The sequence below is a fragment of the Sardina pilchardus genome, chromosome 20 (assembly GCF_963854185.1).
Source record: "Sardina pilchardus chromosome 20, fSarPil1.1, whole genome shotgun sequence".
Taxonomy (NCBI): domain Eukaryota; kingdom Metazoa; phylum Chordata; class Actinopteri; order Clupeiformes; family Clupeidae; genus Sardina; species Sardina pilchardus.
In genome coordinates, this window is record NC_085013.1 from 11,185,695 (window position 1) to 11,205,405 (window position 19,711).

Consider the following 19,711-nt stretch of genomic DNA (forward strand, 5'->3'; position numbering starts at 1 on the left):
AGTAAGTTACAGTACAGTAACTGTACAGTAGCCTACAGTTAAAACCCTAAGAGCTTGAACATTTTAGCTTAATTCATCTATACAGTCGAATACACTTCAAGTATTGCTGTAATGTACACAATTTGGACTAAGTCAGAAAATCATTCAGCATATGAATGATGATACATGTATGCTGAATGATATATAGGCTATTTCTCCAAGAGAAGTATGGAAGATGAAAAACTGATGATCAGGTGGTATTTTTCTGGTCTCAAAGTGAAAAATAACAACTCAACTTAGAAAATAAGCAATTTAAACTTTATTTGGTAAATCATTTATAACATCAACACGACTGCATTCAACTACTGTAGGAAAAAGTAACCTGAGGAGGAATAATTAGCTATTCCTTACATATTGTGTGTCTCCAAAGAAAGAAAGAAGAAAAGTCAGACCCACAACCTCAATATCTCCATGCCTTCACTTTGTTGGTCAGAAATAAGGCTAGGCCTACTCCTGCTCCATCACCATCTAGTGGTTTTGTTAAAAAGTGCTTTTATTTCGAATTACTACATTTTATCACAATAAAGGAGCAGTCCTTGATCCTGGCAAAAAGTTGCTGATATTTGAGCACATACAAGGGGTGCCTCTCACTCAACGTTTATACGTCCTCCCTCGCTCCTCGATCCTCACTGATCTACATAAAGAAAGATAGAAGAAGGGATAGACTATCCCATTGTTGCCGCCCCGTCATTCTTTATGTAGATCAGTGAGGATCGAGGCCCGAGGAGCGAGGGAGGACGTATAAACGCTGAATGAGAGGCACCTAATGTGTTCAATGGTAGTAATAGTTGGCTAGGTGGCCAATTCCCAGTCTAAACCATTACTGTTCATAAACAACAATGTTTGAGAACACACTCTGATCAGCTAGCTAGACGATAGTGAGGAGAATTTTGTTGAATTTGTAGGAGTGGGATGGAGAACATCAAGGACTGAACTTTTTCCGCAAACACTTACAGATTCTCATACTCATATCATTGCATACCATTGGGAACTTGTGATGAGCTCTCATTTAGTACAAATCAGGGGGAAGATTAAGTTGAACGAACATTTTTAAAAAGCCACTAACAGCACAGTTTAAGGAGGCAATCAAAAGTTTGATCGAGCACTCTTCAGTGTTATCAGACATTTTACACAGTATATTCATGCACAAGTAGCCTCCTAGCAATAACAAGCACATAGGCAAGCACAAGCATGTTATCCCACTGACATCTGGATTTGTGAAAGTGCAAATATCTGTCATTTTCAATCTCATTCGCAGGAGACTTGATAAATGCAACAGAGCCATCTTTTCCAAAGCACTCAAAACATTTACACTTCAGTAACAGTTTGAGTCTGTACAAAAAAAAGAGAAAATGTCCACCATAAATATGTTACCACTGTAGAACTAATTGTTATTCCATTACTTTCTGAATTTAAATGCAACAGAGCCGTCTTTCCTATCACTGTTAAACCTATTCTTAATCCCTCAATTTCTCAAAGTGCAAATAATTATCATTAACAATCTCATTTACAGAAGAATTCAATGTCAACGCATTTACACTGCAGTAGCTACAGTTTGAGTCTGTACAAAAAAAGAAAATGTCCACCAGAAATGTTACCACTGTTAAGCCAATTGTTATTTTATCATTTTAGGGAAGGATCCAACAGAGCCCTTGAAGTGTCAAATTTCTGGTGCGCACCAGATAGTTTCTGGTAAGCACAATAACATTTCTGGTGTGCACACAAAAGTTTCTGGTGAGCATGGGAAACTATCTGGTGTGCACCAGAAACTGGCAACTTTGTTCGCCCGTGTCCTCTTAAGGGCTTTGAGTTTCTAGTGAGCATGAGAAGGTTCCGGTGTGCATGCACAAGCATCTGGTGCGCAACAGAAACGTAAAAAATCCTCTGCCATTAGGCTACATGTCAAAATCACTCTACTTTCCAAGCTTCAGGTTATATTAAAGCTCCATTTCACTTTTGTTCTCCCTCATATATTTTTCACCCCAGTGAATTGGCTTGTATCCCATGTGTGTTCAGATGTTGAACCTCATCCCTGTGCAAGTTCACATCCTTAATCTGGGGACCTTGAGATCCATTAATGTGACTGCCAGATAACATGAGCAGTTGAGGGGGAGCTTTGTATGGGCTTGCGGGTGTCATATCGAGGCTGTCCTCTAGGGGTCTCTGCATCGGGATCGGCCAGCACAGTGGCACCTCCTGCTGGCGATGAGTCTTCATGTGAGCATTACGACTTTTGACCTTGAGGAAGACCCTAAAAGAAACGCAATATATCAATCTTGAAACATTAATGTGTTTTCAAACTTCATATGTGTTGTGCAACTGAATCAGATATGTTTCCCTATGCAGTCTTTTTAAAAAAGAATATTAGACATATATGAGAAGAACCCAACCTAACAAAAGATGGCGCTCTTTAGTTAGATTAAGGTATTCACACAACTGAATTGGCTAGATACAAACAGGTTGATACATAATGTGCTTGTATGTTGTTGTGCCAACAAAATCCACTGTCTTTTCATAAAGAAGATTAATCTTAACACTTCTGTGATATTATTCATATTTATTTTATTTTGACTCACTATCTAGATCATCATATGTCTATTCCATTACCTGTTTTGGAGACATGTATGTATATATATATACTGTAAATATGTGTGTGTGTGTGTGTGTGTGTGTGTGTGTGTGTGTGTGTGTGTCATTAGGCAGGTAAAGCATAACCCATTACACATGAGTAGAGGCTCTTGAGGTCTATGTCATCTGTGTGGACATACTTCCCACACTCTCTGCAGGGGAAGGCGAGCGTAGTGTCGGTGTCTCCGCTGGTGGTGCTGTGAGCTGGTGAACTCTTCATTGAGGCTGGAGCCAGGTGCTGACCGGACTGGGGAAGGCCCCTCTCGGCTGGGGGCCTGGAGCGTCTTCCTGCTGCACTCAGTGTCTCACTGTACCCATCCAGAACCTGAAGCGAGCCATGGCACAATGTCAGGGATCACCAAAGATCAGAGGAGTTAACATGACTGTTTGGTGACAGGGTTTCACGAGTTGAGGAAACTACTGGAAACGTAATCCTTGGCTTGAGTGTCGATGATTCGACACAAAAGAAATGCAGAAACCAGACACTCAGGTTTAACTTAGATTCTTCCCTGTTGGCACTCGCCACTCACATTTTAAGTTGACAATTGTCATAATTGAAAACATGTTTTTCCAGATACACATGTAAATATACACCCATTCTATGTGCTGTGGAAAGAAGTATGACCTAAGATGCTTCTCACTGCAGCTAGTTAAGTATGCTTTGACAAGTTCCTTCTTTTGCACATGGCAGAGATGAGTGGGTTTGCATCACTGCATTTCAGTGCAGAACGGCTTAATTCTCAGGTGTTTCCAATGTGCTGAGCCATTTGAAACATTCTAGAATCTGAAGGCGTTACTGACCTTTTACCGCAACAGAGACAGAAAGAGAGAGAGAGAGAGAGAGAGAGAGAGAGAGAGAGAAAGCACGACAAAATGAACAGGAAGTGACTATGTTGTCCAGGAAGTCTTTTAGGTTTGTAAGATATCTAACTGGCCTTGTTGTTGCCTTTCTATTAAGTAAAAACTGTAGAGACACTCACAGAAATATTGCTGAGCCCTTCATAGCCCAGAGACGTAGCCAGGCAGTCTGAGCAGTCTGCAAAGTCAGTGGAGTTTTTCTTGTCCAGGCCACTACGCTTCAGCAAGGCCAGCCTGCAATCCTCCCAATTCACCTGAACAGAGACAAGACAGGCCCCTGTCTGAACAAACTGATTTAGAAGACCCTAAATGTGTGTGTTTGTTTGTGTGTTTGTGTGTGTGGTAAAATACTACAAATATATAGTGCTGAAAATAGGGAAAGGGCCTGATTTTCTTCATTAAATAATATAATACACATAATATAATGATATAGAAATTATAGAAAAATATAGAACAAATAGATGATTGGTGTATTGGAACCACAGACCTGGACAGAAAACACAAGAAATGAGATGAACAAGCTACACTGAGCACTACTCTTACCACTAGCTTTAGCCCGTCTTACAGAGTGTAGAACACTATAATTTTTATCGGGCCTTGTTTCTGCTTGTACATTGTATATGTAAGTAACATTTATCAACACTTAAATATCAAATGTTTGAGTAAATATGGGGGGGGACACATCTTTTTGGGTGACATTTCCCACACTATATCTGATGTACACAGTCTGTCTGGTGGCTGTTCGGCCAGCATGCTGGTCTTTACTGTAAGCCAACAGGAAGCTCATCTGCGCTGGTGAGAAGGCCGCGGTGACTGCGAGAAGGAGGCGTGACCTGTGGCTTTGAGCTGAAGCCAAGTTACTCATCCTCCTCACCATTTGCGTGTCACTTCAGCGCACTCTTTCCATTACCCTACACATCTGAAACCCAGAAGCAGGTCACTCCAGTGCAGGCTAATAAGCAGTTATAAGAGAGAGTGAGAGTGACAATGTAGCTGACAATGCAAACCCATAGAAGCCACTTACGTTAAGTGGCTTCAGTGACTTGTACAAATGGGTTTGAAACAGGTCTGAAATATGGTCGAAACCGGTCTGAATAAACAAAGGTGTGTGCAAGTGCTCCACTAACCTCACTGTCTGCCGCCGGGGCAGTGAGGCCAACGTTAAGACGTCTGCCTCCACGAGATCTCCGCTTCCACGTGTAGTAGAACTCCACGCACTGAGCTACGGTCTTCGTCCGTACCTGCCAAAGAGCACAGCACTCCCGTGAACCAACTTAAACCTTAAACCGTAACTTTTGAGAAATGTAAAAGAATAAACTTTTAAAAACAATGATTAATGATACATTCACTAAATGCACCTATAAATCTTGTTCTCTAAATGTACACCATTAAATGCATCTGTTCACTAAACAAATAATTTTACTCCAAATGTAAATCTTTACTAAAACACATTTTCTGAATATGAGTGTATCTGTGTGTGCATAATGGGGCAGTTACCATTTTTTGGACCAGAAAGAAGTCTTTATGGTGTTTGTCCAGCGCCTTGTTGAGCTGTCTCCTCTCTTGCACTGTCCACTTATCGGAACCTAATCAGGATGTTTGCAACACACACAAAAATATATATGCTTTATTTTCTCGCAATACAATATACATGTTTCTCTTTGTGGGATAATTTCATAGCTGTAGCTTTACTTCTCATTAATTCACTGTAGTATGGTATACGGTCATGGAAGGGGATATTTAATCCGTCCATTAACATTCAACTGTTGCTCCTACAGGCTACCGCTCCTTTTCATTAATGCATTTTTTGTATATGTTGTGAAGCTGTTTTACTGTGCCAGCTGTTGGCCTACTAGTATTTTCATCGAGATTGTATGCCTACAACCTAGGCATACAATCTCGATGAAAATACAAGTAGGCCTACAGCTTAATGGCCCAGAAAAACAGCTTCACAGCGTATCATGGCATATCAGTTGACAAATCAAGTTTTAGTGGTGCCAGCTTGGTATTTGCAAGGCATGGCCACTTGTGGTTATCTGGTTAGCACACTGGACATCTATACAGAAACTCTTCACTGTCACTTTAAGAGGATGACTTGAATTACATGAATTCTGAAACAAATATCAGGTGTCATTGTTTAAAAAAAAGATCAAATGCCAATCTGTGCTCAAGTGGTTAAAATCAGGTAGTCAGACTCAGACACACCCAGCCACTTTCAGTGACAGCAGATTTTACAGTGACAGAAATAGGACCTTGTGCAGCAGGATATGCACATGTCATGCTTGGCAGCGATGCAAGCTATGACCTCCAGGCAAGGAAAGCTTGCCACACACCTGCATAATGATAGCCGGCAATTGGCTGAAACGCGGCTTTTGTCGGATCCAACATCAGGAGCTTCTCCACGGTTGCCTGGGAGATTGTTTGGGTAAGAAAAGTAAACATGCATGAGCGTTTGACCATTTGAGGAACCAGAAGTGCTCAGTAATGTCAAACTCTTGAGTGATGGACAATGGGCTGACCATGACGTCTCCTCTGCACTGGAACAGACAGTGAAGGGCCAGTTCTGTGTTGGTTCCTCCCGCGGGGAGAGCGCTGCAGCAGGCCAGCCGTAGCAAGTCATCCACTGAGACCACAGAACAAGTGAAAGAGTGATGAAAGAGTGATGTCTCAATACTTTTGAGACAAAAAATGTGATCACATAGATGTCACTCAACACCTACAGTATTGTGTGAGAAAGAGTTGTCATTCATTTGTAATCATGAGAGATTGCAACGCAAAATACAGCCTTATAAGTAGCCTGAAAACCACAAATTATGTTTGTTGGAGGATACAGGTATCTTTACTATCTTCACTAAGCTCAAACACACTTTTCAAATCCGTGAATGAGCAGTGCTCTTTTCTCTGCTCATTTGTAAAGCACTGTGAATTAACCAGTCAAATGAATGGCCTTGTCCTCCTAACATAAGCTTGGAAGCACTGGGCTTTATAAAAAGTGCTCTATAAATAGGTTTATTCTATATTATCATTATTGTAAGTAAGTCACAGGGAGAGTTATGTTGCACATGGAGGTTGAAGGTACCTTTCTGTTGCTCACAGGGAATGCCCAGATCATTCCAAGAGGACCACACCAGGGTGGCCTTGTGTGGGTCTTTGGTCACTTCTGACTTGTTGAGTAAACATGGAATGTCTGCTTGAAAACGATTTCCAATGTTGATACGTCTATAGAGAATGTCACAAAGACTTAATATCAGACCAGTTTTCAAGATGAGTACTTTTGTGACTTCTCTGTGTAGGAGTTTGTTTGGATGAACCGTTGAGTATTTTCTCACAAAATGTTTATATATTAGTCTTGGCATAAATATCTATATATTGGTCTTACATTTTATTGCAACAGTTTATGTTGTGGACATTTGTCTGAAACAATGAAGGATTAGAATCTATGCTTACGGCTCAATGCGGAGGGGTGTTCTTTGGCCTGGAGTTTCACAATGAATGCTCTCATCTGTCATTATGAAAGACATAGGCAGTCAACATCTTTGTTATCAAGAATACCTTAGAATTGTAACTTTGCTTCAGTGTACTCTTCAAAGCTTAAACTGGTTTCATATTTAGTAATAACTGTAACAGTTCTGGGTAGGTAGGTATCCATCCAGATGGTAATTATCAGTCGGTAAATTACGCACACAGAGAGAGGTACAATAGTTAACTTACCGTTGAGCGGAGGACGATCACCGGTCTTGCAGAGGTGCACTCGGGTGGGAACCGGCGTCCCTGAGCTCGGGACGTCTACCCCACACACGCTGCTGAACAGGCCGGAGCCCGGGCGGATGGGGCTGAGCATCGGCGGCGGCGTGTAGGGAACGCCCCCCTCGGGTCCCGGGGAGCGGAGCTGGCTCCGGAACAGGACAGCTCCTCTGGCCACGGGGAAGGGACTCGGGGAGGGGATGAAGAGAGGCAGCAGGCGGTGTTGGAGCTTCTTCCTCTCGGGCTTTATGTCCAGGGACTCCTCTTCCTCACAGGAGTCTCTATGTGGCTCAGGGGCAGGGATTTGAAGTGGGGGGAGATGGGTGGAGGTCTGGAATGTTTTTTCAACATTATAAGAATGGATTCTGTGACACTGTTTCCCTTTTGTCATACTGTTCCCCAGTATATCTAATAAACAGCGTAAATACACAATAATTGGCATTTATGACAGTGGAAATTCTAAAACAGAACTGTGGCTGCTTATATTCCACCAAATCTAGTAGCTCAAAATGCCATTCTACAGAAAATGTTGAAGGTGTGTATTAAGACATTGACATAAAAAGGGGGCATCACAACATGCAGAAACAACTCTATTTCCTGGTTAAAGTGCAGAGTGTTACTCACAGCTGGGGACATGGGCCTCTGGCTACACACAGCGTGTGGGTACAGCCCGGTCAGATCCTCTGGGTCTCTGCCCATCTCAGAGAACTGAGGAATGGGAGAGAACTTGATTGGCCCTGGTGAGGCCTTGACAGGCACAGACACCGGCATGACCATTGGAACAGGAGATTTGACCTCAGGATGGAGCTCCTGAGCCTCCTCTTTCTGTGTGTTGGCGAAAACAGAGTTAAGCAGAAGATACCAGAATAGACTACAACAATAGACAGGAAATGAGGGCTGTGTGCGAATTAGATGTAACTGGCTGTCACGAATGAGGCTAATATAAGTCACACTCATGAGCCTCTGTGCTCCATAGAAGTCAAATGCATAGATAGAGATAGGTACTTTATTGATCCCCAAGGGGAAACCGCATGCTGCGGTTTATAGATGAATGCTATAATGAATACATTTAAAGGGACACTTCACCGATTAGCATTAAGCTTTGTATCTTTAGAAAACCAGTCATGTTTTTGAATGGTCATGCATTATTGCCTCAGTTTGCCTTGAGATGGTAGAAATATGGATTTCAATGAAACCAATGAATAGGACTTCCTGCTTTCAATGATGTAAAATGATGATTTTTACATCATTGAAAGCAGGAAGTCCAACACTGAAATCCGTATTTCTCCCATCTCAAGGCAAACAGAGGGAATGATGCACGACCATTCAAAAACATGACTGGTTTTCTAAAGATACAAAGCTTAATGCTAATCGGTGAAGTGTCCCTTTGATGTGAATGGTTACCATTCTGGTGGTTGGGGGCTGTGTTTTGAAGCCACCATGGGAGCGCATGTGGCCGTTTAGTGCTGGCAGGCTCTTGAACTCTCGCTGACACACAGTGCACCTCAGTTTGGTACCAGTCACTTTCCGCTGGGCCGTCTCTACACGAGGCCTGCCATCGGAGAATGATGTTACAACATTGTTTTAACAGCACTGTTTTAACTGCAAGGACAGTAACTTGCTAAGGTGCACTGAGAAGGTGTAAAATGATGATGGATCTTACATGCAATGTGGAGAGACAGGGTCTTGTAGGAAACCTGTTCCTCCAGCCATCTGAAAAGAAAGTAGTTGACAGCCCATTAATCACTCAGTATAGACAGCATTGTGCACGGTATGTTATGGAGCAGACTGTATTGGCCTACAGTACCGGAGGCCACTGCATGGCAGCTGAAGGTTGGGATTGCTGGAGTTCCCTCCTGCTTGGCATAGGATGGTGAGGAGGTAGGCAACAGTGGCTGTCCCTCTGGTTGTGGGTTGAGTTGTAGTCCACACAAGGAACCCTGTCAAGAGGGCTGCTGCATAGTCCCTGTATGGTGGGAGAACTCAAACTCCCAGAGTTCTGTCTGTCAAACTGGTGATGCTTGGAGCTCAGACCATGCTGGTAGTCCGCCAGCACCTGAGCCTGTGGTTGCTGGCAGCTGTTGTGATGAGAGGGTAAATGCAGGTAGGACTGGCTGTCTTGGAAGAGTGCGGGTGGCTGGTGTGTGGTGCTCGTGAAGGAGACCTGCTGGTCTGGACCCTTGCAGTTCTGCCCATAGTAGAAAGACAGCGCCTGAGGGGACGGAGGAGGGTGAGAGTCCTGGGCCTCCCGCTCGTTGGTCTGAAGGTACGCTCCTTGGTGCTGGGGGTGGACTGACTGATGGTGTTGGGCTAGAGACAGGAAACGCGGTCTGGGGAGGCTCTGGTTGGGCTGCTGAGAGTGCTGCTGGCTGTGGTACCCCTGCTGGCCATCGGTTACATGCCCTGCCTCAAAAGGGGAAAAGAAACACAGCACACTGTTTTTTTACCCATATTTAAACACAGGCCAATACAACCCTAAAGAGAATTATTATCGCAACAATTGCACAATAGCTGTCTAACTATATAATAAATGTTTAATCACTACTTCTACTGATGGAGCACCTGTTGCTGTGGCTGGTAGCCATATTGGGTCTGCGGTCGTCCAAGAAGTGGGCTGGTGATCTGGTCCCCAGGCTGGTGATTGTGTTGGGGCTGCCCCGAGTTCATTAGCAGTTGGTTGAAGCGGTTTGTTGACTGACTGAACAGCACATGGTCAATGGGTGACCCAGCTTGGGGCGATAGCAACATGGGGCTGTCGTCCATAGCACTGGGGCTGCCGTTATCGGTGCTGAGGCTGTTGCTTCGCAGAACACCCAGGTTTTGGTTGGGGAATGCCTGGGTGAATGGGTCCAGTCTCTGGAGGGCACCCCCATGTGGTTTGGAAGACATCTCCGAGTTCATAAGTGAAAAGGAAGAAAATGGGTACATCCTGGGATGCTGGTTGACTTGGTTTCCGGCATCTATTCCATCACTCTGAGGAGATGACATCCATGGGTTGGAAGTGGTTCTACCCAAGTGATTACTGAGCCAAGCCCCTCCGGGTTTGGGCATTTCTACCATGGGTGAAAGGTCATTACAAGGGGTGATGGGGGATTTGAGGGTGTCCTGAGCAAAGTGTGGAGATGCTGGAGGGTTATGCAAGGAGCTGAGGGCAGAGGTACCATAGCTTAGGCATGGAAATGTCGCATTATGAGTGGACATATAGCCACCATCTGTGCCATTGGTCATATGACAAACTTCAAAAAGCTGTTGGTCTGTCATTGTCAATCTTTGCTTTGGGTGTTAAGTCTCCTCTGAATGTAATGTCTACAACCCCCCAGCTGTTGTAATGATCATAGCAAATTATTCTTGGTATCTTCCCACTCCTCGATACAGGGTATGTTGTTCAAAGATAGATCAAAGATCAGTCACATCAACATTGTGATGGATAGTATGTCACCCATTAGTCAAAATGAAAGAAAGTCTCTGCGGAGACATTGAACATCAAATATCTTTCAAGATTCAAGATAATAAAAAAACCTCAAGCATAAATGAAGGTCCACATATTCTGTATCTATTCCTCAGCATCATAGTCTTCCGTTCAGCAGGACTGACCACAGTGACGCTGCAAAAGAGCGAAAGAGTAGATTAACGAAGAGACATACTGTACATACACTGTGCTAAAGGTGCTTACATCTCCTCTCAACAAATTAAAAATAAAATGGTATGATTTAGCCCTATAATTGTCACTCTTATTCATTATTTTGATTGCTTTAAAATGTTTTTGTGTTTATTTCAGTAACTTGCTTCCCACATATTGGCCATGTCTACCATCACTAGTAGACCGCTCGAGACAAAAGAGTCTTCAGGGGTTTCTTTTTTTGATGGTAGACTCCGTCCCCCTCCTCCTTCGCTTTTAAGAATGTCTGTGGAATGTCCACCACATCACAGAATGACAGTACGCAGTTTAACATGACTAAGTCTGAGGTTTCCTCTTACCAAACTGAACAACCTGTGCTACCCGATAACTTCCTGCTCAACAGTTGGCTTGATGCAGACAAGCCTATGTTAGCCAAGCCATTACCTTAAACTATTCATTTTTTTATTATAATTCAGTATTTACTGATGTCATAGTAAGGACAAAGGTTAAGAACTACAAACACAAACATTGAACGTTTTAGTCTTTGTTATTCCATAACATAAGTCTATTGAATTTATTTTGTATTTATTAAGCACATACAGTAAAATGATTGAAGCACAATCAACAGCATTTCAAGTAAGCATATAAAGCTCCAATTGAAGCTTTCTTCTTCCACCCGTACTGTACATCACACCCTCTCAATAAGACGTATACAGTCTCAGCAATGCCCATGTGCCAATGTTTAAAGGGTAACTTTGGCGAACATTTTACCTCATGCTCTTTTTCTGCATGAAAGCACATCAAAAAAGAGACAATATTTTTCATTGATAAAGCACTACTAAGTTGGCACCGGTGTACAATATAGCCTCAAATAACAAACAGTGGATTAGCTAAGGGCAGTGAAGTAAATGTTTCCCCAATAGCATTTTTCAACCAGCAATATTGTTCAAAACAGCACCAAACCTCGTCAGTAGCTTGCTCAGGGTCTCTACACGTAAAATGAAGCACTAACATTGTACATATCGAACCCGGAATTTATTATAGAAGACTTTTAAGACCACTTACCAACAGGACTCATGAAGTCGAGATCTCACGTGGCATAATCACTATGTGCGTTATTGGTGCTTTGTTTAGGTGTAGAGACTCCATGTGTATGCTCGGGACATTAGGATGGAGATGGGAATATTAACATCACAGCTATAAAACATATTATTGAAAGTTCTTAAAAAGATGATTCAAACTTTCTAGGAATGGCTCTAAGAAAAAAATAAAGCTGAAACAAGCTGAAATTATGCAAAATGCACACACAGACACAGACACAGACACAGACACACATGTAAAACCACAAGCCAGAAATTGTCTTGGAAGAGTTTGCCAATGTCGGTGACAACAGGGAAGTTAACGGAACTTGCTGACTAAGGAATGAAGGCAGCTTCTTCTTTTTGTAATTTCTATTTGTGGGGAGACAAGTGGGGTTCAGGGAAGTTCAGGAAATGTAGTCATCTCTCTCTCTCTCTCGATGCTCAGAGACTTCCTGAGCCCAACCGCAGGCTATTTCACGACTTGTCACCATTAGTTACAAGAAACCTATAAACCACACCTATAGAGCTGTAGTTTACATTTCAAATCTTTGTGTTTACTTATCAAATCTCGTGTTGCTGAAGTAGGCTATTATACAATGAAAAAAGATTAAGCAAAGTCATTTTCTGCCAAGCATTCACCTCACTCTAAGTACTTTAAGCTAATTAAATCCATTCTATACAACAGCACCAATTCACAGTTTATCAAACTGCACTTGCGACAGCTTAAAGCACAGACAGAAATAGAAAAAAGAACTAACAACTATTTGCCCAAGCAGCAGTGGATGAGTCTTTTTATCATTTCTTAACCACAGACTCTGAGGCTAATCATCTCTGCCATTTGCCCCCTCAGAGTGACACTTCACACTTCACACTATTCACAGGCCTGATCATTATCACCTCGCCGTAAACGCGGGCCCATCAGATCAAACATGGACAGGAACAGAGAAAGCCAAGCCAGAACTGTGTGATTCTGACATACTGTTGATGAGACACGAAAGGATACACAGACACACACACACACACAGACACACAGACATACACACACACAGAAACACGCGCGCACACACGCACACGCACACGCACACATACCCACACACACACAGATGCATGGACACGTGCACAGACACACACAAACACACACGAACACACAGAGAGATGCATGCACAGACACAGACAAACACACACACACACACACACACACTACAGAGTCGCTCAGTAAAATAAGTTTGACATTATCAATGATTAAACTCAATAATGCAACGGGGCGCACACAAATTATGTGCACCGTCAATGTGAATTTTGACACAGTTAATAACATTATGAAATAACATATTTTATGTTTATCCTTTTCAGTCATATTAGTAATTTCAGTCATTTTACTGTAATCACACACACACACACACACACACACACACATGTATATATATATATATTTAGGTCCTAGTGAAAGTCAGCATTCTAGACGTTAGTTAAACTAACTAGCGATAGTAGACATTTGAGTTCAATATAAACTTCTGGGTTGCTGATCATTGTATTTCAACATGATCATGCAATGGGGCAGGCACCACAACCAATACTTCCTGAATCTTTGTTAAAATGCACAACTACTGACATGTGAGCCAATCATTTTTAAAATACTGAGCACATAGATACAATGTGTCATTTTCATGTCCATGGATACAGCAGAGTTTCTATTCTGTGAATCAGATTGGTCAGAGGTTTCACCACTTAAGCTTTGCGCAATGTTGTCATGTCATTAAACTTGCACAATTGTTCTTTTCTTTCTGCTGCTTTCAGTGCTGTCGCTGCCCCTCCATTTGTGGTCTGGGGGGCCAACCTAGCCAGCCTAGCACTGACAAGGCCGACCGCACAAATGTTTTGTGTTTCTCACATTGCTTGCCACAGTGGGAACTAAAACTTTCCCAGAGTTTCAGAGTTGAAACCCTGAGTTATTAAGTACAGTTAATTGAGGTTGTGCACTGTTTCGCAAAGCTTTGCCAAAGCCAAATTTATATGGGTTCTGAGTTTGAAGATAATGGTCTTTATGAAATCCACATGAAGTGCATGTATACTTATTGAAATTGAAACTTGAAAATAAAAGGCAACAGATGTTGAAATACAAATTACGTTGAAGGGAAAACCAAATTGTTGAACAAGTGGTAATCGCATGAAAACATCCTGCCGTTTCTTATCTGATTGTATGGATGACACCTGCCTTGTTCATGTTTTGTGTGAAAGAGAAACCAGTACTTTGTTGATACTGCATGTCTAAAGTTAAAATTGGGTGATTATTTACGCATTTTTACGCTTTTCTGTATCATACTTTATGATGTATCACACTTTTATGTATGAAACTATTACTGTTTTCATACTTTCATGAGAATTACTGACTGATAAGTGAATGACTGAATTTTGTTTTGCATGGCTTGGTACTTGATTAGTATTAGAGAAGCTTTCGATTAAGGATCCTTTTTGTACTGAATTACTCATCATGACCAAACCCATTATAAGTTCTGCATTTATAAACCATAAGCTAAACTAACAAACTAGGAACCAAGAACCTTTGTAAAACAGGAGTGTATGCCTTCATCATTAAGAGCTTCGTTTCACTCACAAAATACCAAGCTTATAAACAAAATATAACCAACGGTCATCATGGACAAACAGTACAAAAAGCCTTGAACAAAGCTTTCAGTACAGTACCAGGTGCGAAAGGTTTACCGTCTTTACAAAAAAAGACACATTTTATGGGGTGGTCATTGTGTGTTGTCATCACCAAATCTACCCAGAGATATCTAGTGACCCCACGAAAAACAAAGATGAGATGTTCAGCTTAATCATTTCCAAGACGACGCAATGTTAGTTCATAGATCCTTCTTGTATCATCAAGTTTGTTCAAGTATGATTAAAACTGTTAATGAGAAGAATCAACCGTCATCCACACATTTTCTGCTTCAGCCACACTAACCCGTAGCCTGGCTAGCGCCTACCACTTCTCAAATGAGATGTGATCTGGCAACCAGACGTTCATTTTCTCGTATTTGAAAAAATGCCCAGATCCGTTCATTGGGCGCCACGGATGTCTATCAAATGCGTCTGTGCATAGCTCATCATGGTCTTGCTTTTCCCCATGTTCTGTGATTGGTCCCCTATCTCAGGCAAAAATGAGGGCGGTAGTTTCCAGACTTAATGAAATCACCGTGCAAGGCAGGATGGGAGCACCCAGGCTAACTAAACCGGCTATCCACTGCCAAATTACTGTATATGACCTAACATGCTGACCTGTAAACACAGTGTTGCATTTTACAGATCTCAATGGAACAGCATGCTTGAGATAACTTGATGTATATCTCTTAAACGCTGAGTAACAATAAATTGCATGGCAGCCAGACAGAGGCCCCTTTTCATTAGTTTGTCATTCCCTGTGCCGACCCTTTGTGATGCATCAGGTTCCGTATTCATCAATGCATCACAGCAGACTTAAAAAAGGTACTCAGTTTTTGTCATGACAAAAAATACATATCTGAGAAATAACAACTGAGAATTGTTCATGTGTCGTGTCTTCTCTGTACTGTATGTTGATTCTGTACTTGTTGACTTGTTAGGGCCCAGTTAAGACAAGTTAAGAAATACAAGAGATGACACTGAAAACACTCTCCCCTCAGTGCTCTTGACAATGCTCGACAGATCACCCCCCCCCCCCCCCCCCCCCACTGCCCTGTGCACCAGCACTAACACCTCCTGTTGTTGTTTGGCTGGGATTAGTGTTTTGTGTGTGAGTGCATCCCGGTGTTTGTTTCCCATCAGAGCCAGGCCTGTGTATACAAACACTGGACCTTTTCCCATCAGAGAGCCAGAATTGACAGCTACCGGATCACAAGTACATTATAAGTGACAAAAAGTGTATTGGCTTAGAATCCCAAACTCCTTTAATATTCCATCTTACTTATCATCGAGTGGGGGTAACACAAGTAACCCCTCTCGATGATATTCTCATGCATGCCATATCTCTGTCTCGGGCTGTTTACAGGATCAGCGCCTCTGCTTTCACAGAGAGGATTAGCCAACGCTCATCATTACCATTACACACATCACACCACAAAAGTCAGAGATCTTATCCATTGTGCACAAGCTAACATTTTCTTCAGTATTGGGATGAGCAAGAACTACCATATGGATACACCTCATGACATTAACACACCCCACTCCAGAGTTCCTGTTTGTTAGTTGCTGTGGACACCTGTGGTCAGTTGTACTGTACAAATTAGTTCTGGCATTTGAAAGAGAAATGATAACAGTGCTTTCCATTTTTTCCCTTATAAAAAACCGTATTATTTTCCAAGAAGGTAGCCTAATGGTCTAATTGGAAGTGTTAGTAAGTAAAAACAAAGTAACCAGGGGCATTTTAACACAGGAAAAAATAAATGAAGGTTTATGAACACATTCTTTTACAGCGCGAAGAAGATGGACATGGGCCACCCAGGACTGAATATGACGGGACATCGACAAATGACAGACCATTCTTAACAGGGGCCTGTAGGCTACATTTCAGGGCAGTCATGTTGGATATCTAGGAATAGCAGGGGACGTAGGACTGCTCTAATGAACCAAAGAGGTCTGTCGAAATTAGGGAACACGTTCATCAACAGTGGACTGCATTTGGACTAACAATCAAACCATGTTGTTTCAGACAGTGTACAGGTCTAAATAGTTAATTTGCGCCTATATTGGTAAATAATTAAAAAATAAAAATAAAATAAACAGCGGTGATTTAACCTATACAATTAGGGTGATATCAGGTAAAATGGGCCATCAGGTAAAATGGGCCATTTAAGGTTTGGGGGTCCCAGCCCCTCTGGAATTTAGAGCCAATGACTGCAAAGGGTGTTAAACTGTTGTCATAACTGTGCTTGACAAGTAACAGGCGATTTGATTGGTTTATGGTTGCTATGGTGGGCAGGGCAATAATGCTAATCAAGACTGCACCAGAAAACTGTATGGTAAGTAGCCTGGCATAGCGAATCTGACTAAACTATTATAAGGATTATAAATCTATAAAAAAACAAACATGCCCATAAAAAAACTATGCATAATATCTGTCTTGATGGCATCCATCAGAATTAATGTTGTTAGCTTGGTATATGAACATATTTTTTGGAAAAATCATGTTTTTCTTGGCGGCCCAATTTACCTTAACCCATTCAGGTAAAATGGGCCATATGGTTTCAGCTAAAATGGGCCATCCTATAGGCCCATTCTAATGGGCCACATACACGTGTGTGTGTGTGTGTGTGTGTGTGTGTGTGTGTGTGTGTATGGGTGTGTGTGTGTGTGTGTGTGTGTATGGGTGTATGGGTGTGTGTGTGTGTGTGTGTGTGTGTGTGTGTGTGTGTGTGTGTCACGGTGTATCTCTCTCTCTGTGTGTGTGTAGCCTATGTAGGTGTGTACACACACACACCCACACATGCACCCACACACCGACTGACACACACACACGTGCACGCACACAGTCTCACACACACACACACACACACACACACACACACACACACACACACACACACACACACACACACACACTTACCATGACCCCCTCCCCCCACCACCAGTATGGCAAACAAGAAGGAAAAATGTTTTTATCACACACACACGCACTAGTAATATTAGTTTACCATTTTGAATATATCAATTATCAATTTTGAATGTGAATTTTTGTAATTTACACATTTGTTCTAAACACACACACACCCACACACACACACCACTGGCATCAGTCAGGTTCCAAAATTGACTTTTTTAAGTGCTCATGGGTTTGCACCCACAATGTGTTTTTATTAATGCCACATATGAATATGTTTGTTTAATGCAGTCTAAATGTTATGTGGCTGTATTAGCAATTGTATTTTAAAAATTAAAATGGATAATTAACTATAATTTCCCTTTGAAATTAGACTGGCCCATTTTACCTGAAGCTGCTGGCCCATTTTACCTGAAACTGCTCATGCGAAAAAAGTTGGTACAGCTGGTGTTTCAAGAACTGTAGGGCCTAAATAATTATATTTTTTTACATACTTTCAACACAAAAGTATGAAAAACAGTCATTATTAACTATAAAAACACTTGGAAAAGGCATAGATGATATTGTATTACTGTCCCAAGCGATTTACCAAAAAGTGGCCCAATTTAGCTGATATCACCCTACATAAATTATTTTAAAGAAAGTTGTCTCTTTACTTGTCGGAAAATGTGGTTAGGCCTATATTAATTCGGCCAATAAGAAGGCACTGAGTGTAAACAGTGAAGCATTTGCTATCAATGTATGATGAAATATTCTCTCTATAAGTTAATCAACTGAATGTAGATAACACTCTTAATTCAAAACAGAAGCGAAACACAGTTTAGCCTACTCGAATTGTACCCAGTATTCGAAATGTGTAGGCTACTTACCGCAACGTATCCACTGAGCGTCAGTGAAGGGGTTTTGGGGGGAATAGTCACATCAACTTCTGTGAGGCAGTGACCCGAGTTAATGCTGGCCACATGCAGCTCGACTGCCTCTTCTCAATCCCACTGATGTTCACTAAATGTCCCCCTGCTGGTTAATGCAGTACCAATAGACAGCAACGAACTAGTCATTTGATAGAATTATGCATCCGAAAAATATGTAAAATAAGGTTTCTTGTTTCTCCAGTTATAGTTTGAACTACCTTGCTTTTGCGAACCATCAGGTGTAATACAAAGTAGCCTAGGCCTATCTCTATTTCGTAGCGTAGTTTAGGCTGTAGACTAATTACATGGTGACATGACTACACATTTGGTAGAATCATTCCGCCCAGGGAAATGTAAACCGAGATTATGAGCAGGAAGTTAATTGTAGCCTTCCTTCCCCACCAGCTCCCCGCGCACAATTTCTACAGTAGGCTATCTCTCAAGACAACACGTGTCGAATTAGGCAGCATTAGGCAGCTGGTTGTTTTTTTATTTTTCAGAACTGAGTCGGTTTCTTAAAGTCCTGGGAAGTTTGACAAAGAATTTAGTAATGTCTTCTCAGCGACACCTGTCAACTCAAAAAAAGCATCCTTCAGAGAAAAAAAAGACAACAGGGCCCCCTGCTGACTACAAAATGAAATTTGTTTAAGTGGGTTTGGGTGAAAAGTGAAAAATAGCCTACTACTACATGTCGCTATTTTCAAGTTTAAACGACGTAAGGCTAACATAACATTACCACTAGGGTACAAATAAAATGCCAGTTGATAGGCTAAAATTAATGTGAAAGAGGGTGTCCAGATATATCAGATAGTTTAGAGATATTTGTATAGGATTACAGACAGGCTCTTTCTGGTAGTGGTGATTCCTTTAAAGGAGATGTAAATTACCAGAGTTGCTTTGTAACTGGTCTGTGTTCAGCGGCGACACTGTTTGTATTGCGCATGAATAGGAAACTATGGTGATGTACTGGGGAAACTAATCTGTGTCTTCTATGTTATGTAGAACAAGCCTATTTTGCCTAAGTGTAAAGTAAAATTTCTGAAGATAACAAGACCATAGTAAAATGGATTTCCTATATAAAGAGAGAATAAATAAAACACATATTTGCAACATTTTTAGAATATCGAATGCGCACGCAATTAGGAATGCGCTCTCTGTGACAGGGAATTAAAATGTGTTATAGAAGTGTAATTGCTTTAAGTCTGCCTCAGTCTCACACCAACTGAACTTTATATCATATAATAAGAATTCA

At 41.7% G+C, this 19,711-nt stretch overlaps 1 protein-coding gene across 5 annotated transcripts; it reads right to left on the minus strand.

Moving 5' to 3' along the window:
• Positions 1 to 275: 275 nt before the first annotated feature.
• LOC134067219 (transcriptional-regulating factor 1) lies at positions 276 to 18,773 on the minus strand. Of its 5 annotated transcripts, none has more exons than XM_062522352.1 (17): positions 18,678 to 18,773; positions 18,418 to 18,598; positions 9,832 to 10,873; positions 9,077 to 9,676; positions 8,933 to 8,982; positions 8,674 to 8,821; positions 7,894 to 8,094; positions 7,237 to 7,600; positions 6,973 to 7,027; positions 6,605 to 6,744; positions 6,045 to 6,148; positions 5,859 to 5,934; positions 5,023 to 5,111; positions 4,653 to 4,766; positions 3,648 to 3,779; positions 2,808 to 2,992; positions 276 to 2,290 (listed from the first exon to the last, which is right to left on the minus strand). In XM_062522352.1, exons 3-17 carry the CDS (start codon positions 10,528 to 10,530, stop codon positions 2,017 to 2,019), a joined length of 3,231 nt encoding a protein of 1,076 aa, XP_062378336.1. In that variant the 5' UTR covers positions 10,531 to 10,873; positions 18,418 to 18,598; positions 18,678 to 18,773; the 3' UTR covers positions 276 to 2,016. The 5 variants fall into 5 exon arrangements, with proteins under 5 accessions (XP_062378336.1, XP_062378337.1, XP_062378335.1 ...); XM_062522353.1 differs by adding an exon at positions 11,954 to 12,085 and having other exon boundaries at positions 18,418 to 18,729; XM_062522351.1 differs by having other exon boundaries at positions 18,418 to 18,729.
• Between the last annotated feature and the right edge of the window lie 938 nt (positions 18,774 to 19,711).